The 27833-nt window shown below is 44.0% G+C and overlaps 1 protein-coding gene and 1 non-coding gene across 8 annotated transcripts; both read right to left on the reverse strand.

Moving 5' to 3' along the window:
* Nucleotides 1–6136: 6136 nt before the first annotated feature.
* Nucleotides 6137–27595, reverse strand: ZBED3 (zinc finger BED-type containing 3). Of its 7 annotated transcripts, XR_008199986.1 has the most exons (5): nucleotides 27498–27595; nucleotides 12617–12732; nucleotides 9528–11366; nucleotides 7066–7338; nucleotides 6137–6229 (listed from the first exon to the last, which is right to left on the reverse strand). XR_008199986.1 is itself a non-coding variant. In XM_052646632.1 (3 exons), exon 3 carries the CDS (start codon nucleotides 11350–11352, stop codon nucleotides 10714–10716), a length of 639 nt encoding a protein of 212 aa, XP_052502592.1. In that variant the 5' UTR covers nucleotides 11353–11366; nucleotides 12617–12732; nucleotides 27498–27595; the 3' UTR covers nucleotides 7362–10713. The 7 variants fall into 7 exon arrangements, 4 of the variants coding, with proteins under 4 accessions (XP_052502592.1, XP_052502593.1, XP_052502594.1 ...); XR_008199985.1 differs by lacking the exons at nucleotides 6137–6229; nucleotides 7066–7338 and having other exon boundaries at nucleotides 7362–9631; nucleotides 10339–11366; XR_008199987.1 differs by lacking the exons at nucleotides 6137–6229; nucleotides 7066–7338 and adding an exon at nucleotides 7362–8646.
* Nucleotides 22625–22762, reverse strand: LOC128054909 (small nucleolar RNA SNORA47). The gene has a single exon (XR_008200055.1). It is a non-coding gene; the product is annotated as a small nucleolar RNA SNORA47 (small nucleolar RNA).
* Nucleotides 27596–27833: the final 238 nt, after the last annotated feature.

Raw genomic sequence — 27833 nt, forward strand, 5'->3', positions numbered from 1 at the left:
CTCATACACCCAATTTCATTTACCATCTGTACTCCTATGGCTTCCAGGTTGTCTTAGCCAGGATACGTATCCAAGCAGCTTATTCAGGACGGAACCCAGAGTCTTCTCCAAACCTGATCTTTTTCAGTTTACTCTCGGCAAGCAGCATTATCTACCGAGTTATGCAAGTCAGAACCTAGCAGTCAGTCTCCATTTCACTACTACACCCTTTTTCCTCTGCCCCTTGACTTCCAATATATTGAGTCAATTCACTGTCACTATGCACCCAGATTATTCTACTAGCTTCCTAACCCTGCAGTCACTCCTTCCCTGTAGTCCGTCTTCCACTCTGCAGAACACAGTGTCCTCACAACTCTTTATTCGTCATCTTCTGCTTAAATCCTTGCGTGGCTTTCCACTCTGAGGACAGAAGCAAAGCCCGAGCCCCTGAGGCCCCAGCTGGCCCAGCCACTGCCAGCCTCTCCAGTCCTGTCTTGTGCTGCCCTCCCGCTCATTCGCTGGGCTCTTTGTCCGTTCCTCAAACACGCCCACGTCCTCTCTCATCCCAGGGCTGCCTGTATGTTCCGTCTGGAGTGCTTTTCCTCTGCCTGCTTACCTAGTTACCTTTGACTTGTTCTTTAGCTCTCCGCTAATGGATTCTTCTACAGAGATGGCTCCCTTGTCTCCTGAGATTAATTGCCTTTGGTTCATGTTCTTGAAAATCCAGATGTGTTTCATTTAGCCTACTTAACTTGGGTTCACAGCTAAGTGTTATTGTGATTCGTATGATACTTGTCTGTCCGTGTGAGCACTTAACACGCACAGAAGAGGTGCCTAGCATCGTACAGCATGGACACATAGAAGAGGAAGAGCAGGTTGGGTTTGAGGACCCACAAGTGGTTTGATATCAATGGAGATTTGTGTGACTGAGGAAATGGAAGAAATCGCGTCTACAAGAGAAGGTAAAGCAAAACCTTTCAAGCCATTTTGACCATGATCTGCGTTAAGAAATACAGTTTATGTCACAGCTCACTACATGAGGGTCTGTGTGTGCATATATAACAGGTTTTATAGATACCAATACTAGGGCTTTCCTGATTGCTCAGTTGGTAAAGAATCTGCCTGCAATGCAGGAGACTCCGGTTTGATTCCTGGTTGGGGAAGATTTGCTGGAGAGGGGATAGGCTACCCACTTCAGCATTCTTGGGCTTCCCTTGCGGCTCAGCTGATTAAAGAATCTGCCTGCAATGCAGGAAACCTAGGTTCGATCCCTGGGTTGGGAAAATCCCCTGGAGAAAGGAAAGGCTACCCACTCCAGTTTTCTGGCCTAGAGAATTCCATGGACTGTATAGTCCATGGGGTCACAAAGAGCTGGACATGACTGAGTGACTTTCACTTAGCCATTAGTTCATGTAATGCACTTTTATTTTTGTTTTCCAAATTACTGATCCCAACCACAGCATTGATTTTATAATCCATTAATGGGCTGAGCCCTACAGTTAGAAGAACACTGATCTAAAACTTGGTTTTCAAACTGTTTGACAGAACCTGTGGCATTGTCTTAGGAGCTACAAGTGTGTGAGTGTGAGAATGAGAGAGAGAGAGATAGAGGTGGGAACAGGATGGGATGCTAAACTGGTGAGTCCAGTTCTCATGCCATTGACAGAATAGGAGCGGGTTCAATTCAGTTCAGTCGCTCAGTCGTGTCCGACTTTTTGCGACCCCATGAATCGCAGTACACCAGGCCTCCCTGTCCATCACCACCTTTCGGAGTTCACGCAAACTCAGGTCCATTGAGTCAGTGATGCTATCTAGCCATCTCATTCTCTGTCGTCCCCTTCTCCTCCTGCCCCCAACCCCTCCCAGCATCAGAGTCTTTTCCAATGAGTCAGCTCTTTGCATGAGGTAGCCAAAGTACTGGAGTTTCAGCTTTAGCATCATTCCTTCCAAAGAACACCCAGGGCTGATCTCCTTTAGAATGGACTGGTTGGATCTCCTTGCAGTCCAAGGGACTCTCAAGAGTCTTCTCCAACACCACAGTTCAAAAGCATCAATTCTTCAACACTCAGCTTTCTTCACAGTCCAACTCTCATATCCATACATGACTACTGGAAAAACCATAGCCTTGACTAGACGGACCTTTGTTGGCAAAGTAATGTCTCTGCTTTTGAATATGCTGTCTAGGTTGCTCATAACTTTCCTTCCAATGAGTAAGCATCTTTTAATTTCATGGCTGCAGTCACCATCAGCAGTGATTTTGGAGCCCAAAAAAATAAAGTCTGACGCTGTTTGCAGTTTTCCCATCTATATCCCATGAAATGATGGGACCAGATGCCATGATCTTTGTTTTCTGAATGTTGAGCTTTAAGCCAACTTTTTCACTCTCTTCTTTCACTTTGATCAAGAGGCTTTTTAGTTCCTCTTCACTTTCTGCCATAAGGGTGGTGTCATCTGCATATTTGATTATTGATATTTCTCCCAGCAATCTTGATTCTAGCTTGTGCTTCTTCCAGCCCAGCGTTTCTCATGATGTACTCTGTTAAATAAGCAGGGTGACAATATACAGCCTTGACGTACCCCTTTTCCTATTTGGAACCAGTCTGTTGTTCCATGTCCAGTTCTAACTGCTGCTTCCTGACCTGCTTAATTAGAAAATTAGAGATACCAAGGCAACATTTCATGCCAAGATGGGCTTGATAAAGGTCAGAAATGGTAGGGACCTAACAGAAGCAGAAGATATTAAGAAGAGGTGGCAAGAATACACAGAAGAACTGTACAAAAAAGATCTTCATGACCAAGATAATCACGATGGTGTGATCACTCACCTAGAGTCAGACATCCTGGAATGTGAAGTCAAGTGGGCCTTAGAAAGCATCACTACGAACAAAGCTAGTGGGGGTGATGGAATTCCAGTTGAGCTATTTCAAATCCTGAAAGATGATGCTGTGAAAGTGCTGCACTCAATATGCCAACAAATTTGGAAAAGTCAGCAGTGGCCACAGGACTGGAAAAGGTCAGTTTTCATTCCAATCCCAAAGAAAGGCAATGCCAAAGAATGCTCAAACTACTGCACAATTGCATTCATCTCACACGCTAGTAAAGTAATGCTCAAAATTCTCCAAGACAGGCTTCAGCAATACGTGAATCGTGAACTTGCAGATGTTCAAGCTGGTTTTAGAAAAGGCAGAGGAACCAGAGATCAAATTGCCAACATCTGCTGGATCATGGAAAAAGCAAGAGAGTTCCAGAAAAACATCTATTTCTGCTTTATTGACTATGCGAAAGCCTTTGACTGTGTGGATCATAATAAACTGTGGAAAATTCTGAAAGAGATGGGAATAGCAGACACCTGACCTGCCTCTTGAGAAACCTGTATGCAGGAGCGGGTTACCATTTCCTACTCTAGGGGATCTTCCTGACCCAGGGATGGAACTTGCTCTCTTGTGTCTCCTGCATTGATAGGTGGGTTCTTTTACCACTGCACCTCCTGGGATATAAACAGTACTTTCAGATTTGTCCCTAAATCAGACATTCTTAGGGGAATCTTATAAACTCTGCCTTCAAAATATTTCAGTCATGTCTTTAAGGGTTTTGGATATGTAGACAACAGTAGAACCTTAGAGGCTGCAAGCCCCTCACTTGATTATGCATTTCTCTGACCGCCTGAAAATATTAGTACTTCTGCCTCATCAGACATTTGGGTTTTGTGGTCCTAAGTCTGAACAATAGAGCACTGAAGTACAAAGAAACAAAACAAAAACCATTTACCAAGTTGTTAGAAATTGGAGTTGATGGAAAACATTTAAATCAAAAGTCCCTGGAGGATGAGGAGCAGACATGCTTGGGGAGCTAATGTGATGGATGCACACAGAGTCTTGAGTGTGCTGAGTGAGGATGACTCAGAAATTCTCCCGACGGAAAGCCAGCTTTCCTTATCTGTGTTAAAATGCCATGGTGTTTCATTGCCCAGAAAGCAAGATGGGGAAAAGTTGGTGGAATATTATTAAATATATTTAAACATGTGACAGTGTGTTACTTAGCTTCCAATTACTAGTAGACTTCAGGGGCCAGGAAGGTTGCCAGCTCATTCATCTGATCATTACTTACCTTGACCAAAGGCCCAGGAGAATATATACTGAAATAATAAAGCTCTCATTAGCATTTAATGCTTTTCCTTAAAGCCTTCATTTTAATACTATGAAATCAGATTTCAGAGAATGTCATAATTAAGATTTTCATAAAGAGAAACATTTAATACTGTTTAAATATGTAATGACTCCCAGTGCTATCTGCATTCATTCACATCATAAACCCACTAAAATGGGCTTTAATTGCCACTACGATTATGCTCCCTTTACTTAACCTTAATGTACAACACCTTCAAGGCCAATTTATGAACCACACACACAGAATTATTGCCGCTTTATTATAATCACACCTTATTAACCAGAAATGTTAATCTGGTTATATTCATCAGACTGGGCTCTGAGTAACTGGCAGCTCTTTTCAAAAATCAACTTTTCCTGGAAAGATGAATATTTGGTAACTTTAGAACACACCAGAAACTCCAAGGGCTACCCTGAAAAACGAGTTCCAGAAGTGTCTGAAGCATGGAAACATTTGTGGAATAACTATATAATCTTCAAAGGTGATAACTTTGAAGGCAGAAGTGCATAGATGGATCGGCTTTGATAGATTTACTTGTAAGATTGGTCAGACGACTTGGTAGTCACAAGTCATGTTGAGTTTGACTGGATTAGCTTCTTTGGCAAATCAGGTGTGACATTTATGTTTTGATAGAAGAGTAGTCCCATCATGAGGGAGAATGATTTGGCAGACCCTTGTGGCTTACGTTCCTCTCCTCTCGGCAGTCATCCCGGGGGAACTTGCTCTTTCTGAAGTTCTTTGGATTGGTTTTGAGCTGTCTTTCAGATAAGTAAGAGAAAAAAGGAAGAAAAGAAGTCATTGTTACTGAATTTAAAGTACATCAGAATTTGCCTAAATAGTAATCATAATAGCAACTCTGTAAGGTATGTCTTATCCACATTTTACTGAAGAAACTGGATTTCAGAGAGATTGAAGTGGTTGCCAAGGTGACATCTAACAGAGGTAGTTGGAAGCTTAGATTTTAATGTTTCGTGTTTCAACATTTTTACTAATAACATTTGAGTACTTTTTTTTTTTCAACTTAAGAGTTTAATTCACATCTGACTCTAAAGACTCAATCAACTCTTCACACACACACACACACACCAGCCTTTCTTGTCAGTGTACAAATTTATAAACTCCAGAGGCATTCTTCATATCACTTTCTAGGTATCTTTCTCAGAAAAGCCTATGAGGACTCCCTGCACTGGGCAGAGAGACCGAGGAAGACACAAGGAGGAAAGATGACCTCAGTGAAATGCTGATTCCCAAGGAAGAGGGGCTCCTCATCAGGCACGTTCCTTTCTCACATCACCCCTACCCAGACCCAGGTCAGACAGTGTAATGTGCTATGGTAGGTAGATAATGCCTGCCACTTCCCCACCTCCCTAAGTGTCCATATCCTAGCCCCTGGAACCACAGTATTACCTGGCAGGGGAGAACTCAGTTTGCAGATAGAATTAGGTTGCTGACCAACCGAACTTAAGTTCAGTAGACAGTCCTTTAAAATGTGGACAACGGAGCCAGAGTGATGGGTTGTGAGAAAGACTGGTCCTTGCTGGCCTTGAAGAAGCCAGAACGTGGGCAGCCTCCAGAAACCAGAAAAAGCAAAAAAAAAAAAAAAACAAAACCCAAAAACGAGATTCTCTCCTGGAGCCTCTGGAAAAGAACACAGCCCTGCCAGCACTTTGAGATGCATTTTAAGACTTCTGACCTGCAGAACTGTAAGTTAATACATTTGTGGTGTTTTTAGCTACCAAGTTTGTGGACTCTGTTACAGAAGCCATACAAAACTCACGATGGCCAGCCTTGCTTCCTCTCAGCACCGGAGCTCATGGGCGGGAATAATCAACATGGACCCAAGTGTCAGCAGACACTCAGGCCACGATACAGAGGTCAGGCAGTGGTGAAGAGGTGGGTCAGAAGAGAGTCACGGAAGGAGGTCAGCTGTTTGGTTCCACATCCGGCTGGGGCCCATGGATCGAGGTCCAGCCTCCAGTCTGCTGCTTATGAGCTGTGGTCTTTCGTAGGCTGTTTCACCTTGTTGAAGCGTGGGGCCTCATAGTAACACACAGGTGATTATACCTGTCCTGCTTGCAGGGTGCTGTGAGAACCGAAAGAATGGGGAATGGGAGAGCACGCTTACACACATTTTCAGTTCTGGGTAGTGAATCTCATAGTGCCTCACTTCTGTAGAAGTGTGATATACTATTGTTATTTTTAATAATAAACACATATATGTGACTTTAAACACTTCCTTCTAAATCTGCAATTAACAGGAAAATCTAAACAGAACCACCGATTCACTCAGAGATTGCTGTTTCACTGAACTTTATGTTATCATGGTACATTAGAGCCAAAGGGGACCTTAATGATCACGTCATTGATTTTCCAGACAGAGGAGCAGACTGAAGAAGATCACACCTTTTTAGAAACAGAATTCCCCAGTAAGTCCATGGTAGCAAAGCAAAAGCTTAGAGACCTTAAGACATGGACAGCTTTCTAAAGTAGAAATTCAGCCCAAACTAAGCAAGCCGTTCCCTTCTCCAGCCTCCAAGGATGACACCTTAGGTGCATAAAGAGCCCTCGCTCTTTCAGTCTTGGTTGTCATTACCCTGATTTGCCCACACCCTCTCTGCCGAATCTCAAAAGAAGTGGCCCATCACTTGACATCATGGCAGGGGTTCAGGAGTTGGACTCAGGGCATTCTGCATCCCCGTTCCAGGCCTCCACCTTGCTATGTGCCTTGCCCTCAAAGGCAGCAACTGTCTGCTGCTATTAGCAAGCCTTACTGTATCAATCAGGGATGTTCTGCCAGTATAAGAAGGGCACATCCCCATCACCCATTAGCAGTGACAGCTCTAATGTGAGCAGACTGGGCCAGAGAGACCGATGCTACCCCCGGAACCCACCTCTGCGCTTTCAGATCCCAGCACTTACCGACAGGATGCCAGCTCAGCCAGTTGGTCCTGGTAGCCCGTGTGCTCTGCCAGGTGAGCCAGCAGGAGCCCTCAGGGCCAGAGAGGCAGAGAGTCTGATGAGGACGGAGTCAGCTGAGCCATCGTAGCCGCTAAGGGGATGAGCCACTCGGGCTTATTTTTCTCATCTGTCCAGCGATGGAGTTGGACTGCATTTCCTTCTAGGCTTTTCTGGAATTGCAGGCTATCCCAGTTCTTGTGTGGGAAGTTTTGTGTATCTTAAATAAGCTGAATGCTGATAGTAAGGATTTTCCATTTGCAAGAACTAATTTTTATTTTTAATTATAAAAGTAATTTGTTTGATATGAAAAAGCTATAGCAATACAGAAGTGTAAAAAGTGTTTTAACTCCCACAACCAGTAGTAAGTCATCAGTCAGGCTAATTGCTTTCCCCATCCCCTGAACAGATGACTGGTGCACCCACCCATTAGCCACCCTTCTTGAAAGAGTGGTTAAGATTCTAAGTCACTCTTTGCTTATTTTAATGGTTTGAACAATTGGTGAAACCGAAGAGTGACATTTGTACTTTATTCTTCCTTCCTAAAAGTCCAAATTCAGACTGTACAGCCCAATTATAAACACACATGAAGAAGTTACATTTCAGTTCTTAATAGAAATTACATTATTTTTAGAGTAATAAAAAATTGGAGGAGACAGACAAATAAAATGTTAATAGCAGTCTAAGATGACAGGACTTTGGGAGATTTTTTCTTTCAGTTTTTCTTCCTAGATTGGGGCATTGCATTTATATTAATTGTATAATGAAAAAAATAATTTTAAGAAAAGTGTTCCTGGTAATTGATATACCTCGTGATTAGATTCAAACCAAACAGCCCCAAACTGACACATTAAAAGTTCACTGACTAAACAGCTTTTAAAAATTTACTGCTACTTCCTTTTAGGCTACTTCTGTTTTCTGTTAGGAATTCCACTCAGAATTAAAGGGATAATTGTATTAACTGGGAAAACTGAATGGGTTTATCGCCTCACATATTTATTGAGCAGCTGCCACAGGTAAGACACTGGGGGAGCCGGATGAGTGGACACCAGCCCAGCTCCCAACGGTACACACCAGAGGGCCTTCCTAAGGGCTTTAAGATACAAAATGCTGAGAGTCCAGAGAAGTAAAGAATCATTTCTGAATGATGAGAATCCAGGAAAGCTTCATGTAGGGAGTCAAATTTGAGTTTATTCTTAGAAAATGGGTGGTACTTTTCATACTCAGATTGAGGGGCTTTTTTTAAGAGGTGGAAGTGCAAACAGGCACAGAGGTGCCAAGACCAGGACACATCAGAACAAGGAGTCCAATTTGGCTGAGGCATACAGCATGTGTGGAGGGGACAGATAAGACTGGCACGGGGCTGGAGGGGACTTGACTGTCAGGCCACAAAGAGCTTGTAGAGGATGGGTGATCAGTCTTGAGCAGGAAATGTGATACAATCAGTGTCAGAAGAATTCCTCTGGCCAAGCTGAGTGTCAGGTAGGTGGTAGTGTGAGAAGACGAGGATGGAAAGGTGAATCCCAGCTGAATGATAACTGGCTCCTGAGTTGGGCAGGTGACATCAGAAGGAAGACAGGTGTAAAAGTGAAAGTCTCAGTCGCTCAGTCGTATTTGACTCTTTGCGACCCCATGGACTGCAGCCCACCAGGAATTCCTGGTGCCCATGGAATTCTCCAGGCAAGAATACTGGAGTGGGTTGCCATGCCCTTCTCCAGGGGATCTTCCTGACCCAGGGATCGAACCTGGGTCTTCTTCATTACCAACCGAGCCACTAGAAATAGACTCAACAGATCAGGGGCCTAGGATTCAGCAAGACTGGTGCCCAAATCCCATTCTTCCTCAGCATTACTTAGTTCCTCTGAGCCTGTCTCTCCTCTGCAAAGTGGGCGTAAGAGTAATTATATCATGGGGTTGCTGCACGGTAGGCAGTTATTCTCGTGCAGCATTTTTGCACAGCTCTGGCATGGTGAGTGGTCGGTACATGTCAGTGTCACTGATGGTACGACCTGGAGCTGGAATTAGGAAGCAAACGGGTCAGCTGGGATGAGTGAGCAACAGGGGCAACGGTACAGCAGCCGGGAACACGGCATCTGGAGGTAGAGATTGGATGGGACTGCTGACACTACTACTTACCAGCTGTCATCTTGTACAAGCCACTTAAGCCCTCTCTCAGTTTCATTAGCTGTAAAATGGGCAGAGTGTTCGTATGCCCCCCTCCCTAGGGAGCTGCTATGGAAATAAAGCGAGAGGCAAATGTACAAATGCACATATACCTGACACATTTTAAGGACCCAGTAATTCTTAGTCATTGGGTCAGTGGTGGGGATGTGGAGTTGAATGCATTTACCCCTTCCATCCCCAGTGGCAAGATGTGCAAGTAAAGGGGGAGATACGCTGCAGGGGACTGAACACGAAGGACAGACCTGGGAAGAACACACGAGGCTGGAGGTAGTCAGGAGTTTCTGGCACGGAGGTGACTGTTGCAGCTCTCCGGGTAGATGAACAAAGAAGGAGTACATAATTTGGCCTAAGGAAACAATCAGACAAATCCAGAGTATCAGACATTCTGTAAGACATCCATGGGGCTTCCCAGGTGGCTCAGTGGTAAAGAATCCACCTGCAACGCAGGAGCCGTGGGTTTGATCCCTGAATGGGGAAGATCCCTGGAGTAGAAAATGACAACCCACTCCATATTACTGCCTGGGAAGGAGCCTGGGGGACTACAATCCATGAGGTCGAAAGAGTTGGACATGACTTAGCACGGCAACAACAAAAGGCCCAAAAAAGGTGAAGGAGGTGGCCTCAGATGGGAGGGTGCCTTCCCCTTGGCCCAGGTTGGGGACTGAGGAGACGTGGGGGAGGAAGCTCCCTTCCTGTCAAGGAGGGCTGAGGTCAGGCCTTGCAAGAAAGGTGGCAGGTGTGAGGCAGTGAAGAGGGGAAACTTAAAACACAGCTGCCATCAGGCCTGCAACGGGGGAAGGAAGATGGCGGAGGTGAGACAAGGCGCTTGGTACTGGGGGGCCAGCTGGGGAGGGGAGCAAAAAGAGGGCTTCTCCAGGACTGCCTTCCTAAGGCACTGGGAATGATAGGGTAATGAGCAGTTCTGGAAACTAAACGGCCTCCTGTTCAGAACTTGGTGCTGGGCAAGGGCTGCTCATCAAAGACTTAACTCGTTAGGAAGTAAAACGTTTTGGGGGTAAAAATGCCTGATCCTCGTTTCAATGCACACTCTACCCTGGGTTGCGGACACATGGTGTGGTAGTCCTTGGTGTGTAAGGAAGTTTCGGTTCTTTCAAAGTTACCAGCCAAAGAATGGCCGTGGCTCCAAGTGCTGTAGGTTCACGGGGCCGGTGGACTCTTTTCCAAAGGCGGTCAGAGGAAAACCACCGCCTGCGCGGGTCCCACGAAACGCCACCAGCAGAGGAGGCCGCCGGAGAAGATCACGAGCATATTCTGGTTCTGCTTCTCAAGACCCCGCATTTGGCGATTTCAATTTGGCAGAGGGGTCAAGGGACTAAGATCCCGCTCCCAGGTGAGGCTGAAGACGCCGCTCCGCGGGCCACACGTGGAATACCGCTGGCGGAGTAGGGAGGTGGGAGCGGCCAAAACCTACAGGAGGACCTTCGTGATGACGCAGCCGTCCCTGGGTTCCCCCTCGGGCTCGTCTTTGAGTGGAGCGTGCAGCGGGGGGGCCGGGGCCAAGGCGCCCTCGCGCCGGCTCACTTCCCGCTGCCGCGCCTGCAGCGCCTCCCTCTCGGCCTGCAGCTCCCGGCGCGCCTGGGCCGCCGCGCGCTCCTCCTCCTGCAGCGCCCGCCGCCTGCGCTCCAGGGCGCGCTCGCCCTGCTCCACGGCCGCCTCGCGCCGCGCCAGCTCCCGCTCGCGCAGGCTGCCGCGCACGGCCAGCGCGCCCATCTGCTCGAGGAGGCGCGCCCAGTCGCCCTCGGCGGCCGCGACGGGGCCAGGGGCGGCGGGTGGCGAGCGGCGGGCGGCGCTCTCCGCCAGCTCCCGCCGGTGCGCGCTTCTCAGGTGCTTCCACAGCGCCGGGGTGCTCGCGTGCCAGCCCGGGCCGCGGCCCACTTGCTCCCCGCACAGCCGGCAGGTGGCCCAGGGACCCGCCGCGTGGCCAGGGCGCGCGGGAGCCAGGTGGAAGTACCCCCAGGCCTCGGAGTAGGGCGCCCCCAGGCGGCCCGCAGCCGCGTCCGGCCCGCCGGTCTCTTCCATGGTCACGGCCGGCTCTTCGCTCCTCATTCTTTAGGCAGCGCCTGCACCGAGGGAGACAGGGTTAAGTTAATGACCGCAAAATTACATGTGCCACCGGACAACCGCTCCAACACACAGCTTCTAGGACTAGATTTAACCTGTGAAGAAACCATGCCTCGTTCTCACTACTGACAAAATCCTGTAGTTTGAATAGTCACTTGCATTTCTTTCTCAGTTCAGTTCAGTTGCTCAGTTGTGTTCGACTCCTTGCGACCCCATGGACTGCGGCACGCCAGGCCTCCCTGTCCATCACCATCTCCCGGAGTTCACTCAGACTCATGTCCATCGAGTCGGTGATGCCATTCAGCCATCTCATCCTCGGTCGTCCCCTTCTCCTCCTGCCCCCAATCCCTCCCAGCATCAGAGTCTTTTCCAATGAGTCAACGCTTCGCATGAAGTGGCCAAAGTACTGGAGTTTCAGCTTCAGCATCAGTCCTTCCAAAGAAATCCCAGGGTTGATCTCCTTCAGAATCGACTGGTTGGATCTCCTTGCAGCCCAAGGGACTCCCAAGAGTCTCCTCCAGCACCACAGTTCACAAGCATCAATTCTTCGGCGCTCAGCTTTCTTTATAGTCCAAGTCTCACATCCATACATGACTACTGTAAAAACCATACCTTTGACTAGACGGGCCTTTCTTGGCAAAGTAATGTCTCTGCTTTTTAATATGCTGTCTAGGTTGGTCATAGCTTCTCTTCCAAGGAGCGAGTGCCCTTGAGAAATAAGTCTTCTTCAGTATGTATGTTCATTTGTTTATTTCAGCACGTTAATTACTCAGGAAAAAAAAAATGTTGAAGATGCCTAGACCTTCTTTCCATAACCAGGAGTCTTTGAAATTCACTGGATCCTTACCTAACAAGTACTGAGACTAAAATTGGGAAGCCAAGCTTCCCATAAGTTTAAAAAGTGCTTTATATATATATTAGTTTTAACTAGTCTCTTTTATGCTCTTTTAAAAGAAACTGACCTTTTCCGAATAAAAGAAAGGCTCCCTTTTGAATTCTTCTTGCAGTGTTACAGAAGGAAGGAGTGGGGAAAAAGGGTTTTAGGAATGAAAATTTTGTTTGTTAGACCTTAAGTGCTAGGACTGAGCAGCTTTTTAAAAAGCTTTCAGAGAAAACTTTTTTCAAGATAAAAATATCTTTCTGTGATTTTAAAAACCATGTGCTTATGAAAAAATTGTCCTAAGAGTCATTAAAAGGCACATCTCATTTAGGAAAAAGCAATATACAGGGCAGTTTTGTAAACTTTTACCTTCAAATGAGGCAATGGGCAGTCTCGGTCATTGCCTCAGGGTTTTCAGCAGACCCAAGTTCTCAGGTGGAAACAGTGTAGCCTGACTTCTGAGATCTCAAGAACCATCAGCTGTGCTAGGAGTAAAGTCAGAGGACAGGCAGCCAGTAAAATACATTCAATTAAACAGCCCTAAAAGTAGACACTAGAAATACTAGCTAGTGCCTTGACCCTCTGGTGTTCATTTTCCCAACCCTTTCATAGTTGCTCCGGTCATGAAACAAATAAAATTAGTTCTCTGTGCTGCTTATCCCAACTAAATGGCCCTCTCTATATATTTGCAAGATAGAAAGGTTGGTCAGTTCCAAGGAAAAATAATAGTTGTTTGCTTTGTCCAACAAATAGTTGTAGTTAAAGGGGTCCGAACACAACACAGTGCCTCTCATTGCAAGGTCTTCTCTATTAAGAAAGTGTTTCCCAATGTGATGACCTATCACATGAGGAGGGAGACAGAAAAGGTGACATTTCTTCTTTAAGAAAATAACTTCACAAAGGGTCAAATGTATGATTCTCAACAAATCTGCTTTGGAAGTTTAAACAATGAGAACAACTTGGAGTCCCCTGAGAACTTATTTCATGGGGAAAATTCAGGCCAAGCTGGGAGAATCCTGGGCAGTGAGATGGCCAGTGCTCCCTCTGTCAGCTTTTAAACCAGCAGCAGTGGAGATGGTGAAGTTCCAGAATCTTTTGTTAAAGGCAACTAGGGATGACTGGAGACAAAGATGAGAACAGAAAAGACAAGTTGATTTTTTTTAATTTATTTTTTTATTGAAGGATAATTGCTTTACAGAATTTTTTGTTTTCTGGGCTTCCCTGCTGGCTCAGATAGTAAGGCATCTGCCTGCAATGTGGGAGACGTGGGTTTGATCCCTGCGTCAGGAAGATGCCCTGGAGAAGGAAATGGTAACGCACTCCAGTACTCTTGCCTGGAAAATTCCATGGATGGATGAGCCTGGTAGGCTACAGTCCATGGGATCGCAAAGAGTTCGGCAAGACTGAGCAACTTCACTGGCTCACTGATCAAACCTCTATGTCAATCAGTGATAGGAATACATATTTCCCCTCCCTTTTGAACCTCCTTCCCATCTCCCTCCCTATCCCCCCCGCCCCCAGGTTGATACAGAGCCCCTGTTTGAGTTTCCTGAGCCATACAGCAAATTCCTATTAGTTATCTATTTTACATATGGTAATGTAAGTTTCCATGTTACTCTTTCCATACATCACACCCTCTCCTCCCCTCTCCCCATGTCCATAAGTGTGTTCTCTAGGTCTGTTTCTCCATTGCTACCCTGTAAATAAATTATTCATACCATTTTTCTAGATTCTGTGTACATGCGTTAGAATACAATATTTATCTTTCTCTTTCTGACTCACTTCACTCTGTATAATAGGTTCTAGGTTCATCAGCCTCATCAGAATTGACTCAAAGGCATTCCTTTCTGTGGCTGAGTAATATTCCATTGTGTATATGTACCACAACTTCTTTATCCATTCATATGTAGACGGACATCTAGGTTGCTTCCATGTTCTAGCTATTGTAAATAGTGCTGCAATGAACAATGGGATACCTGTGTCTTTTTCAAGTATGGTTTCCTCAGTGTATATGCCTAGGACTCAGATTGCTGGGTCATATGGTGGTTTTATTCCTAGTTTTTTAAGGAATCTCTCCATACCATCTTCCATAGTGGCTGTATCAATTTACATCCCCATCAACAGTGCAAGAGTGTTCCCTTTTCTCCACACCCTCACCAGCATTTATTGTTTGTAGATTTTTTGATGTTGGTCATTCTGACTGGTGTGAGGTGATATCTCATTATGGTTTTGACTTGCATTTCTCTAATAATGAGCAATGTTGAGCATCTTTTCATGTGTTTGTTAGCCATCTCTATGTCTTCTTTGGAGAAATGTCTGTTTAGGTCTTTTCCCCACTTTTTGATTGGGTTGTTTGTTTTCCTGGCATTGAGTTGTATGAGCTGCTTGTATACTTTGGAAATTAATCCTTTGTCAGTTGTTTCGCTTGCTATTATTTTCTCCCATTCCGAGGGTTGTCTTTCCACCTTGCTTATAGTTTCCTTTGCTGTGCAAAAGCTTTTAAGTTTAATCAGGTCCCACTTGTTTACTTTTATTTCCTTTACTCTAGGAGGTGGGTCGTAGAGGATCTTGCTTTGATTTGTGTCATCAAGTGTTCTGCCTGTTTTCCTCTAAGAGTTTTATGGTTTTTGGCCTTACATTTAGGCCTTTAATCCATTCTGAGCTGATCTTTGTATATGGTGTTAGGAAGTGTTCTAATTTCATTCTTTTACATGTAGCTGTCCAGTTTTCCCAGCACCATTTATTGAAGAGGCTCTCTTTTCGCCATTGTATATTCTTGCCTCCTTTGTGAAAAACAAGGTATCCATAGGTGCAGGGGTTTACTTCTGGGCTTTCTATCTTGTTCCATTGGTCTGTATTTCTGTTTTGGTGCCAGTGTCCTACTGTCTTGATGACTGTAACTTTGTAGTATAATCTGAAGCCAGGAAGGTTGATTCTTCCAGCTCCATTCTTCTTTCTCAAGACTGCTTTGGCTATTCAGGGTCTTTTGTGTTTCCATATGAATTGTGGAATTTTTTGTTCTAGTTCTGTGAAAAATGCCACTGGTAATTTGATAGGGATCACGTTGAATCTGTAGATTGCACTTGGTAATATAGTCATTTTCACAATATTGATTCTTCCTACCCAGGAACATGGAATATCTCTCCATCTGTTTATGTCATCTTTGATTTCTTTCATTAGTGTCTTATAATTTTCTGTGTACAGTTCTTTTGTCTCTTTAGGTAAGTTTACTCCTAGATATTTAATTCTTTTTGTTGCAATGGTGAATGGGATTGATTCCTTAATTTCTCTTTCTGATTTTTCATTGTTAGTATATAGAAATGCAAGTGATTTCTTTGTATTGATTTTGTATCCTGCAACTTTGCTAAATTCACTAATTAGCTCTAGTAATTTTCTGATACTATCTTTAGGGTTTTCTAGGTACAGTATCATGTCATCTGCAAACAGTGAGAGCTTTACTTCTTCTTTTCTGATCTGGATTCCTTTTCTTTCTTTTTCTTCTCTGATTGCTGTTGCTGGGACTTCCAGAACTATGTTGAATAATAGTGGTGAAAGTGGACACCTTGTCTTGTTCCTGATCTTAGGGGGAATGCTTTCAATTTTTCACCATTGAGAATAATGTTGGCTGTAGGCTTATCATATATGGCCTTTACTGTGTTGAGGTAGGTTCCTTCTATGCCCATTTTTTGAAGAATTTTAAGATGACACCACCCTTATGGCAGAAAGTGAAGAGGAACTAAAAAGCCCCTTGATGAAAGTGAAAGAGGAGAGTGAAAAAGTTGGCTTAAAGCTCAACATTCAGAAAACGAAGATCATGGCATCTGGTCCCATCACTTCATGGGAAATAGATGGGGAAACAGTGGAAACAGTGTCAGACTTTAGTTTTTTGGGCTCCAAAATCACTGCAGATGGTGACTGCAGCCATGAAATTAAAAGACGCTTACTCCTTGGAAGGAAAGTTATGACCAACCTAGACAGCATATTCAAAAGCAGAGATATTACTTTGCCGACTAAGGTCCGTCTAGTCAAGGCTATGGTTTTTCCTGTGGTCATGTATGGATGTGAGAGTTGGACTGTGAAGAAAGCTGAGCATTGAAGAATTGATGTTTTTGAACTGTGGTGTTGGAGAAGACTCTTGAGAGTCCCTTGGACTGCAAGGAGATCCAACCAGTCCATTCTGAAGGAGATCAGCCCTGGGATTTCTTTGGAGGGAATAATGCTAAAGCTGAAACTCCAGTACTTTGGTCACCTCATGCGAAGAGCTGACTCATTGGAGAAGACTCTGATGCTGGGAGGGATTGGAGGCAGGAGGAGAAGGGGACGACAGAGGATGAGATGGCTGGATGGCATCACTGACTTGATGGACGTGAGTCTGAGTGAACTCCGGGAGTTGGTGATGGACAGGGAGGCCTGGTGTACTGCGATTCATGGGGTCGCAAAGAGTCAGACACGACTGAGCAACTGAACTGAACTGAATCATAAATAGGTGCTGAATTTTGTCAAAGGCTTTTTCTGCATCTATTGAGATTATCATATAGTTTTTATCTTTCAATTTGTTAATACGGTATATCCCATTGATTGCTTTGTGTATATTGAAGAATCCTTGCATCCTGGAATAAACCCAACTTGATCATGGTGTATGAGCTTTTTGATGTGTTCCTGAATTCTGTTTGCTAAAATTTTGTTGAGAAATTTTGCGTCTATGTTCATCAGTGATATTGGCCTGTAGTTTCCTTGTTTGGTGTTGTCTTTGTCTGGTTTTGGTATCAGGGTGATGGTGGCCTCGTAGAATGAGTTTGGAAGTGTTCCTTGCTCTGCAATTTTTTGAAAGAGTTTTAGAAGGATGGCTTCTAAAACTTCTCCTGTGAAGCCATCTGGTCCTGAGCTTTTGTTTTTTGGGGAGATTTTTTATCACAGCTTCAATTTCAGTGCTTATAATTGGGTTGTTCATAATTTCTATTTCTTCCTTGTTCAGTCTTAGAAGATTGAACTTTTCTAAGAATCAGTCCATTTCTTCCAGGCTATCCATTTTATTGCCAGATAGTTGTTCATAATAGTCTCTTATAATCCTTTGTATTTCTGCACTGTCTGTTGTAACCTCGCTTGTTTCATTTCTAATTTTGTTGGTTTGATTCTTCTTTTTTTCTTGATGAGTCTGGCTAAAGGCTTGTCAATTTTATCTTCTCAAAGAACAAGCTTTTAGTTTTATTAATCTTTACTGTTGTTTCTTTCATTTCTTTTTCATTTACTTCTGCTCGGATCTTTATGATTTCTTTCCTTCTACTAACCTTCTGTTGTTGTTCTTTTTCCTGTTGTTTTCGGTGTGAAGTTAGGCTGTCTCTTGGATGTTTTTCTTCTTTCTTGAGGTAGGATTGTATTGCTGTAAACGTCCCTCTTAGAACTGCTTTTGCTGCATCCCATAGGTTTTGGGTTGTCATGTTTTCATTGTCATTTGTTTCTAGAAATTTTCTGATTTCCCTTTTGATTTCTTCAGTAACATATTGGTTGCTTATAAATGTGTTGTTTAATCTCCAGGTGTTTGTGTTTCTTACAGTTATTTTCTTGTAATTGATATCTAGTCTCATAGCGTTGTGGTCAGAGAAGATGCCTGATACGATTTCAATTTTCTTAAATTTACTGAGGCTTGATTTGTGACCCAAGATATGATCTATCCTGGAGAATGTTCCATGTGCACTTGAGAAGAAGGTGTAGTCTTCTGCATTTAGATGGAAGACATCAATGAGATCCATCTCATTAATGTATCATGCTAGACTTGTGTTTCCGAATTAATTTTCTGTGTTGATGATCTGTCCGTTGGTGTGAGTGGGGTGTTAAAGTCTCCTACTGTTACTGTGTCACTGTCAATTTCTCCTTTTATGTCTGTTAGTGCTTGTCTTATGTACTGAGGTGCTTCTATGTTGGGTGCATAGATATTTACAATTGTTATGTCTTCCTCTTGGATTGATCCCTTGATCATTATGTAGTGTCCTTCCTTATCTCTTGTAACTTCTTTATTTTAAGGTCTATTTTGTCTGATATGAGGATTGCTATTCCAGCTTTTTTTTTCTTCCTATTTGCATGGAATATCTTTTTCCATCCTCTCACTTTCAGTCTATATCTGTCTTGAGGTCTGAAGTGGGTTTCTTGTACACAGCATATATATGGGTCTTGTTTTTGTATCCATTCAGCCACTCTGTGTCTTTTAGTTGGAGCACTTAATCCATTTAAAATTAAAGTAAGTATTGATATATATGTTCCTATTGCCATTTTCTTAATTGTTTGGGGTTGATTTTGTAGACTTTGGCTTGGATCATGAACTCCTTATTGCCAAATTCAGACTGAAATTGAAGAAAGTGGAGAAAACCACTAGACCATTCAGGTATGACCTAAATCAAATCCCTTATGACCATACAGTGGAAGTGAGAAATAGATTTAAGGGACTAGATCTGATAGACAGAGTACCTGATGAACTATGGATGGAGGTTCATGACATTGTACAGGAGACAGGAATCAGGACCATCCCCAAGAAAAAGAAATACAAGAAAGCAAAATGGCTGTCTGGGGAGGCCTTACAAAGAGCTGTGAAAATAAGGGAAGCAAAAAGCAAAGGAGAAAAGGAAAGATATAAGCATCTGAATGCAGAGTTCCAAAGAATAGCAAGGAGAGATAAGAAAGCCTTCCTCAGCGATCAATGCAAAGAAATAGAGGAAAACAACAGAATGGGAAAGACTAGAGATCTCTTAAAGAAAATTAGAGATACCAAGGGACATTTCCTGCAAAGATGGGCTCAATAAAGGACAGAAATGGTATGGACCTAACAGAAGCAGAAGATATTAAGAAGATGTGGCAAGAATACACAGAAGAACTGTATAAAAAAGATCTTCACAACCAAGATAATCATGGTGTGATCACTCACCTAGAGCCAGACCTCCTGGAATGTGAAGTCAAATGGGTCCTAGGAAGCATCACTACGAACAAAGCTAGTGGAGGTGATGGAATTCCAGTTGAGCTATTTCAAATCCTGAAGATGATGCTGCCAAAGTGCTGCACTCAATATGCCAACAAATTTGGAAAATTCAGCAGTGGCCTGGAAAAGGTCAGTTTTCATTCCAATGCCAAAGAAAGGCAATGCCAAAGAATGTTCAAAGAACTACTGCACAATTGCACTCATCTCACACGCTAGTATGGAGAAGGAAATGGCAACCCACTCCAGGACTCTTGCCTGGAAAATCCCATGGATGGAAGAGCCTGGTAGGCTACAGTCCATGGGGTCACAAAGAGACAGGCACAACTGAGTGACTTCACCACATGTTAGTAAAGTAATGCTTAAAATTCTCCAAGCCAGGCTTCAGCAATACATAAACCATGAACTTCCAGATGTTCAAGCTGGTTTTAGAAAAGGCAGAGGAACCAGAGATCAAATTGCCAACATCCGCTGGATCATCAAGAAAGCAAGAGAGTTCCAGAAAAACTATTTCTGCTTTATTGACTATGCCAAAGCCTTTGACTGTGTGGATCACAATAAACTGTGGAAAATTCTTCAAGAGATGGGAATAGCAGACCACCTAACCTGCCTCTTGAGAAACCTGTATGCAGGTCAGGAAGCAACAGTTAGAACTGGACATGGAACAACAGACTGGTTCCAAATAGGAAAAGGAGTACGTCAAGGCTGTCTATTGTCACCCTGCCTATTTAACTTATATGCAGAGTACATCATGAGAAATGCTGGACTGGAAGAAACACAAGCTGGAATCAAGATTGCTGGGAGAAATATCAATAACCTCAGAAATGCAGATGACACCACCCTTATGGCAGAAAGTGAAGAGGAGCTAAAAAGCCTCTTGATGAAAGTAAAAGAGGAGCGCGAAAAAGTTGGCTTAAAGCTCAACATTCAGAAAATGAAGATCATGGCATCCGGTCCCATCACTTCATGGGAAATAGATGGGGAAACAGTGGAAATAGTGTCAGACTTTATTTTGGGGGGCTCCAAAATCACTGCAGATGGTGACTGCAGCCATGAAATTAAAAGACGCTTACTCCTTGGAAGAAAAGTTATGAGCAACCTAGATAGCATATTCAAAAGCAGAGATATTACTTTGCCGACTAAGGTCCGTCTAGTCAAGGCTATGGTTTTTCCTGTGGTCATGTATGGATGTGAGAGTTGGACTGTAAAGAAGGCTGAGCGCCAAAGAATTGATGCTTTTGAAGTGTGGTGTTGGAGAAGACTCTTGAGAGTCCCTTGGACTGCAAGGAGATCTAACCAGTCCATTCTGAAGGAGATCAACCCTGGGATTTCTTTGGAAGGAATGATGCTAAAGCTGAAACTCCAGTACTTTGGCCACCTCATGTGAAGAGTTGACTCATTGGAAAAGACTCTGATGCTGGGAGGGATTGGAGGCAGGAGGAGAAGGGGACGACAGAGGATGAGATGGCTGGATGGCATCACGGACTCGATGGTTTTGAGTCTGAGTGAACTCCGGGAGATGGTGATGGACAGGGAGGCCTGGCGTGCTGCGATTCATGGGGTCGCAAAGAGTCGGACAAGAGTGAGCGACTGAACTGAACTGAACTGAACTGAGGGTTAGTTCTCCAGAGAAGGTAATGGCACCCCACTCCAGTACTCTTGCCTGGAAAATCCCATGGACGGAGGAGCCTAGAAGGCTGCAGTCCATGGGGTCGCTGAGGGTCAGACACGACTGAGCGACTTCACTTTCAATTTCACTTTCATGCATTGGAGAAGGAAATGGCAACCTACTCCAGTGTTCTTGCCTGGAGAATCCCAGGGATGGGGGAGCCTGGTGGGCTGCCGTCCATGGGGTCGCACAGAGTCAGACGTGACTGAAGCGACTTAGCAGCAGCAGCAGGGTTAGCTCCTTGGTAGGCTAGGGTCTTGGAGTCAGTGCTCCCACTCCAAAGGCTCAGGGCTTGATCTCTGGATCTGATTCCACAGCTACTTGGCTTCCTGCCTCAGCTGTCCCAGCTCATTTATCCTTGAATTTCCTCACAGCAGAAACTAATAAATGAAAGTCCTGGAGGGAGCTGGGGCCCACATGGACTGGGGGTATGGAGGTCGGCTGGGTGCTCAGCAGTCCCTGGCATGCAGAGCCAGCATCCAGAGCACCGTGCACTGCAGAGACCAGCACCATGGCAATCCCCCGACCACACCCGGGCCCGTGCCGCCCAAATCAACTCTGCGGCGCCACAAGTTGCTGTAATAATAGTATACAGTGAAGCTTTTAATTCAGTTGCTTGTTACAGATGCATTATAGTTTTCTAAGTCTCATTTGTTTTTCCCCTACCAAGTAATTCCTCCGAGATTAGGCAAGATATTTAACGTTATCTCTTGACTTAAAACCAAAAAGCAAATTTACCAGAATCATCAAAAAAGATAAGTACCAGGCCTCTTTTAACAAGAGAAATACCTATTTACATATCTTCTGATATAATAGGCATTGGTTTGAGTATGACAATTAGGTTTAAAAGTCTTAAGAAATTAAAGGCTAAATTTCCCTCAAGAGATTTACTAAACCACTAAACCCCCAAAGCTGGAGCGGTGGGATGAGAGGGGAGTTACAGAACCCCTTCAAGAGTAACTTTTTTAATGTTTAGTAAACAGAGCCAGACTTTAGTTTTAGACTTTTTTTTGGTAATCTAACTTTACCTAAATTTTTTTCTACATTTCTTTTTTTAGAATTCCATTTCTTCTAAATTAGAATCTTACCTTTCCAGAGTACACCACCTTTTTTACTACTAAAAATACACAAAATGGAGATAATAGAAAATAGTAGTACTATGAGTTCCTGATGGCTCAGCTGGTAAAGAATCTGCCTGCAATGCAGGAGACCTGGGTTTGATCCCTGGGTTGGGAAGATACCCTGGAGAAGGGAAAGGCTACCCACTCCAGTATTCTGGCCTGGAGAATTCCATGGACTATACAGTCCATGGGGTTGCAAAGAGTCAGACACTACTGAGTGACTTTCACCATGAGTCCCTATATTTATAGACCAAGAGATTTAAAGTTTTTGTATAGTATCAAGACTACTGCTTTGCAATCTTGAGATTGCATGCTTTCTTGAGATAGGGGTTGAAAATGGTATATAAGCTTCAGATTCTCCTACCTGTGCCAAAGTCTGAGAGCTGTTATTACTGATGTGCCCCTACAAGTGCTGGAGGTGACCAATTACTGTCCTGCTATATCTCCCTACAAGATGTCTACAGGTTTCTTCAAAACCAGGGGTGCCCAGAGGAGTGCCACGTACAGGAGTGCCATCTGTTGTAAGATGTAAAGTGGAAACAGGGATCAGAAGCACTGATTTTGATGATTTAATCCTCTGGATTTAGCGGAGTGCTCATCTGAGCCAGGGACAAGAAAAACCGCAAGTGTCGGCCAGCACAGTGCTGCCCCTCTGAGGGCGGCAGAGGGACTTCCTCTGCCTCTGCAGGCCTTCGCTCTCGGAGGTCTTGACCAGTGGAAGGCAGCATGGTTCAGAACTGCCTCACCTTCTCAGTCCTCCGACAACAGCTACGTTCTCTCTCGAAAGGGGCTTCTTTTAACGCTCAGTCTCTAAAGAGTGACCAGCAGTAACTGTGGCCACCAACCATTCCTAGGAGGGCCTTCCTGGCTCTGCCATGCAAGCGCTGAGCTCATTTCAACCATCCCTCCAGTGCAGACGGAGAGAAGCTCCTATCCTCTGGGCTTGGAAGAGAAGTCTTAGAATCTTCAGCCACAACCACAATGCACAAAGAGCTCTTACACACTGGGAAGAAACAGACAAACAAGCCGGTTGAAAAATGGGCCAGAGATGTGAGTAGCTGAGTGAGTCAAGAGCAAAATCAGACGGCCAGGAAATTTGTGAAAAGATGCACATCACTTATATTAAGTCTGTTGTTAAATCCCTCACACTAACACAAATGAAGAGGTCTGTCAGCCGAAGCTGGAAGGGAGGCTGAGAAGAGAGTGTACTCGTCATCCCTAGTGGAGATGGGAAGGCTTTTAGGAAAACCAATCTGCAATTTCTATTAATTAAAAATAGATATAATCAGGGATCCAACTCCTGGGCATCTGTTCTGTATAACTGAAAAGGACCAATACGTAAAGTAACATGTATTAGGATGTTTGCCATAGGGTTGTTTAGAATGGCTGAAGACTGGAATCAAAGGAATGCCTATCAGCAGGGGAATGGCTGGGTAAACAATGTGTAGTCACCCTGGGGAATATTATGCCACCATTAAAAAGACTGGATTGGAGCTCTGCCAGAGAGATTTCTGGAATAATGTTTCGGGAGAAAAGCAAGATGCAGAAAAATGTGTATAATATGCTGCTGCTGCTGCTGCTGCTGCTGCTGCTAAGTCACTTCAGTCGTGTCCGACTCTGTGCAACCCCACAGACGGCAGCCCCAGGCTCCGCCGTCCCTGGTCTTGTATTAAATAATCAGTAGATCTGTATAGGGTATACAGATTTTTTATATATATGAATAAAAATAAGGAGACACACTACAGGTTGAGGGGGTAGCAGCTGATGTAAAAGGAGAAAGGGAAGAAGTAAAGACAAGGGCGCTAAGGAAGCGTGCAGGTGGTCATGTGTCTACATTTAGGCAGAGTTACGTATATGGCAGTGTCTATATTTATATTTATGTATAAATAATAATTGTATAAAACAATCCTCAAGTGTGTGAGTCAGGCAGGCCTAGGTAGCCTTAACTCTGAAGGCTGGAGGGGACAGTCCCATGGGGTACAGTGTGCTGCCATCTGGCCCTGGAGGGGCCCCAGTGTGTGAGCTAGCTTCGAGCGGGTAGTTCGCTGTCCCCTGCCTGGGCGAAAGGAGATTCTATATCCAGAGAATGGGGGGGGGTGGTGCCGTGGGAGGGCACCCCACCTCACTCGTCTCCCCGGCAGAGGGCAGGCACTCAGGGGACACTGCATTAAACAAAATGAGCCTGATCTTATGCTTCTTAGCCCCAGCTCACCCAAGTCCTCCATCTCCCCATCTGTCAGGGGAAATGGTAAGATTAGTTGCCCCTAATAAACAGGTAGCAAAATCAGATAATGCAAGTGATGTCACTACTGGACTCACCAGTACTATATCATTTCAAAATATGAACAAAAGGAAGCTCCCAGTATTTACTGCTCACACATGCTCACCTGAAGATCTTAGTGGCTGAAAGGCAGTGCTGTTTTTCTTTTTAACATTTTGTATACAATAGAGGAGGTAGTTTAAGTAAGAAGAATTCTGAGGATTTTTTTTTAATACAAAAGGCAAATAAAAAAGAATCATAGATCCACTTCCCCATCATCGACCAAATTTATTTTCAGTTCCTCAGTTGATCTTCCTGCAAAATAGCAAGGTAGAAGATAATATGGAGAAGGCAATGGTGACCCACTCCAGTACTCTTGCCTGGAGAATCCCAGGGACGGGGGAGCCTGGTGGGCTGCCGTCTATGGGGTCACGCAGTCGGACATGACTGAAGCGACTCAGCAGCAGCAGCAGCAGAAGAAGATAATATAGGAAGGCCTAGTTTGCTGGAGTCCTGTGATATGCATTTCTTCCTTACTGATTACCCCCCCAAACCAAATATCTATTAACTGATATGGTTAGGTAAAAAGAAGAAAATGAAAAATTTTAAGTTCTGTTTGTTTCCCTTATACAATTTTTAAACTATCAGAAATATGCCAGTGAATGTGATTATTTGACTTAGGTCCATTCACTCCATCCACTCTTTCATTCAAACTCTTCTTGTGTACCTGCTCAGGGCCAGGCATGCGCTTGCCACCCAGGATGCCAAGAGGAGAACCACATAGTCCCTGCCCTCCAGAAGCCTGCCATCTGGTGAGGAGAGATGCTTCAACATGCTAACGCTCATGATAAAGGTCAGAGCAGTGTTCACTCATGAGGACTGGGGAGGGGTGGGTTCGGGACCCTAACACAAACGTTCATGCAGACACCCCTGCTTAAGCATCCTTTCCCTACCTTGCTCACCGTACAACGGTTACTAAAACACATCACCATAGAGCTGAATCTAAAAAATAAAGCTGCAGTTCTTTAGTTGTATAATCTGGCTTCCAAGCTCATATTTTAAATAAAATTTCTTCAAGCTAAATAAAAGCTCTGCTAGCATGAAATTAACAGTGGAAAATTTTGAATCCAATTTCAGGCAGAAAAAAAAACTGGAAAAAAGAGTAGACAGACTTTGGTTATTTCAAGAAAAAGGAAAAAGTACTGTTGATGGTATGATGCTTCTGAATTCTCCTTTGACGAGTTTTCATTCTATTATCTATTAATTGGAAGGGGTGATGTCTAAGCTGGTGGAAGATAAGACATTTGCGTTAATTACCTCTGCATTTGATGGTCTCTGAAGAAGTTGTATTCTTTTAATAACTTATGAGATTAAAACCCAGATTTCTCAGTATGATCTCCCAGAATATCAATATAGAGAATAAGGGAAGAGATTGGAACCTGGATGAATAATTTGTGTAAATAATGGTGTAAACACACCATAAATGACTATAACATTGAGAATCAGCTCGTAAGCCACCCACAAAAGTTAATTTTATTATTTCATACTTAAGCTTTACACATACAAAATATCAGGCAAGCTAAAGGCCAAAGAACCAGGCAATGTTGTCAAAAGGAAATAACAGATGAATTAAAGCACTGTTTGTCCATCCAGGGTTAATCACTTTAGGTGGATTAATCCAGCAGAGTTATAAACAAGTATGTGTAGGTTGAGCCTGTCTGATCTTAGGTGAGAAATTCACTCTAATGTGAAAGCCACACAGACTTGTGTGAAGACACTAAAAACATTTTTATCCACCAGTAACTTTAATCAAAGCAGAATATAATAATTAATACAAATAATTACCTGTGACAACTGACGTATCAAGGAAACCACAATTCATCTGTTAGCTGTCCATCTCTGTTGAAGTATTAATTTACTAACAGGTATTAATCTATTTATAAACATATCCAGACAATTAGAAAAATTAGTCTGTAGTCAGCAGGCTGAAGGCTTAAATGAATTAAAAATGCTTCCAAATTGTAAAGGATGGATACCTCGGTTAGGGAATTTAGTGAAAAAGTTTAGAAAAATGTTACACATGGAGTGTAAAACCTGTACTGGACCCACAACTAATTAACTGGTATATAGAGATAATCTCTAAATGTCATAAACCAAAATCTGAGATACCTCTACCATTAGCTAAAAGGCTGAGCAACATATTAATATGTTTTTTAAATGAAAATCTTCCCTAATGTGGACCTTTATTTCAGGCCTACATTACTTTATTGAATACATTTGTTCCTAAAAAGAAGGGTGCTGATCCATTTTAATCTTGTAAAATGCATAATTTAAATGAATTAGAGGGATGTAAAGCTGTCCTACTTTCAAGATCTTCGTAAAAAGATTTTAATTACCTGGTTTTGGCTCTTGACTTTTGCATACTTTATTGTATACTTTTTCATTATCAGTTGCCTCGAGCTATTTTTAGTCCAAAAAAAGTATATAAACAATTACGTTAATGAAAAGTGCACCAAAGGATTACCCTAATTATGTCAATTTATCAAGCTAATTTCTATAACAGTTTCTCTTAAAAACCATTATCTGTGTAGTCTTGGCTAATTAGAAGTTCTCATGGTGGCAGGTATTTTTTTTCTGAAGGAGGGAAAAATAACTTTGCTGGGTCACCTTTCAGCATTAGGTTAGCGTAAGTGATTAGAGCAAACTGCTCCTGTCCGTTCCGAAAGGATCAGAAAATCCCTTTGTTTGAGCACGGTAGGGACAGGGGTCTTTGTTTGAGTATCTAGCTTGCATTCAGTTTCTCGCCAAAGTGGGAATTAAAGAAAGTCTCAGTTAGAGAAAGGGTCCCAACCACTTGCCCTGACTACAATACGGCAACTTTAATAAGGGGAGAGCACAATATTTTCGATATTCCTAAATAACTTTTTTTGACGAGAGATGGTAGAAAAGGAGCAAAATGAGGTGCACAAAGAAACTGCACGAGGCCTTTATCAGAATCCAAACGCATCTTTTACGTAAAGGACGACCCGACCACCGCCGAGGGCAGGCCGGCACCTGGCGCACCCGGTGTCTGGGCGGCGTCGGCGGGTCGCGGCTCCTCTGCGGTCCCCCGGGGCCCGGGGCTGGTCCCCAGCTCACTCCTCCATCCGGCCCGGCCCGGGGAGCCTCCCTCAGACCCCGCCGCTCCCCCGCCCCGGGAGTCCCCAGTCTCCCCGTGGGCGCGCGCCCACACTCACCCATCACCTCTGAAGCAGGCCGGTGGGCTGGGAGTCCGGGATGGCAGAGCCCCTCCGGGCTCCTCGCAGACATGTTGTCCTGTGCGGAAAGCTCCGCGCGTCCCCCTTAAAGACACAGCGCTCCGTTCGGGAGCCTGGGCTGGGAAGGGGGCGTGGGCGAGGACCTGTTGTTGAAAGGGCTGGGAAGCCACTCCCAAACCGTCCAAGTCCAGCAGCGACAGACTTGTGTCTGCCCAGGTTTAAAGAGGATGTAGTAGTTTAGTGATTTTTTTTTTACAAGTATAATTACACTTTTATATCTTTATATTAATCTTCCAAGACCTGGGTTCCTGGGCT

This window comes from Budorcas taxicolor, chromosome 10 (genome assembly GCF_023091745.1).
Source record: "Budorcas taxicolor isolate Tak-1 chromosome 10, Takin1.1, whole genome shotgun sequence".
Classification (NCBI taxonomy): Eukaryota; Metazoa; Chordata; class Mammalia; order Artiodactyla; family Bovidae; genus Budorcas; species Budorcas taxicolor.

Excerpts from the sequence above, each read along its gene's own strand:
- ZBED3 (XM_052646632.1), bottom strand. The coding sequence starts at position 11,352 with ATGAGGAGCGAAGAGCCGGCCGTGACCATGGAAGAGACCGGCGGGCCG.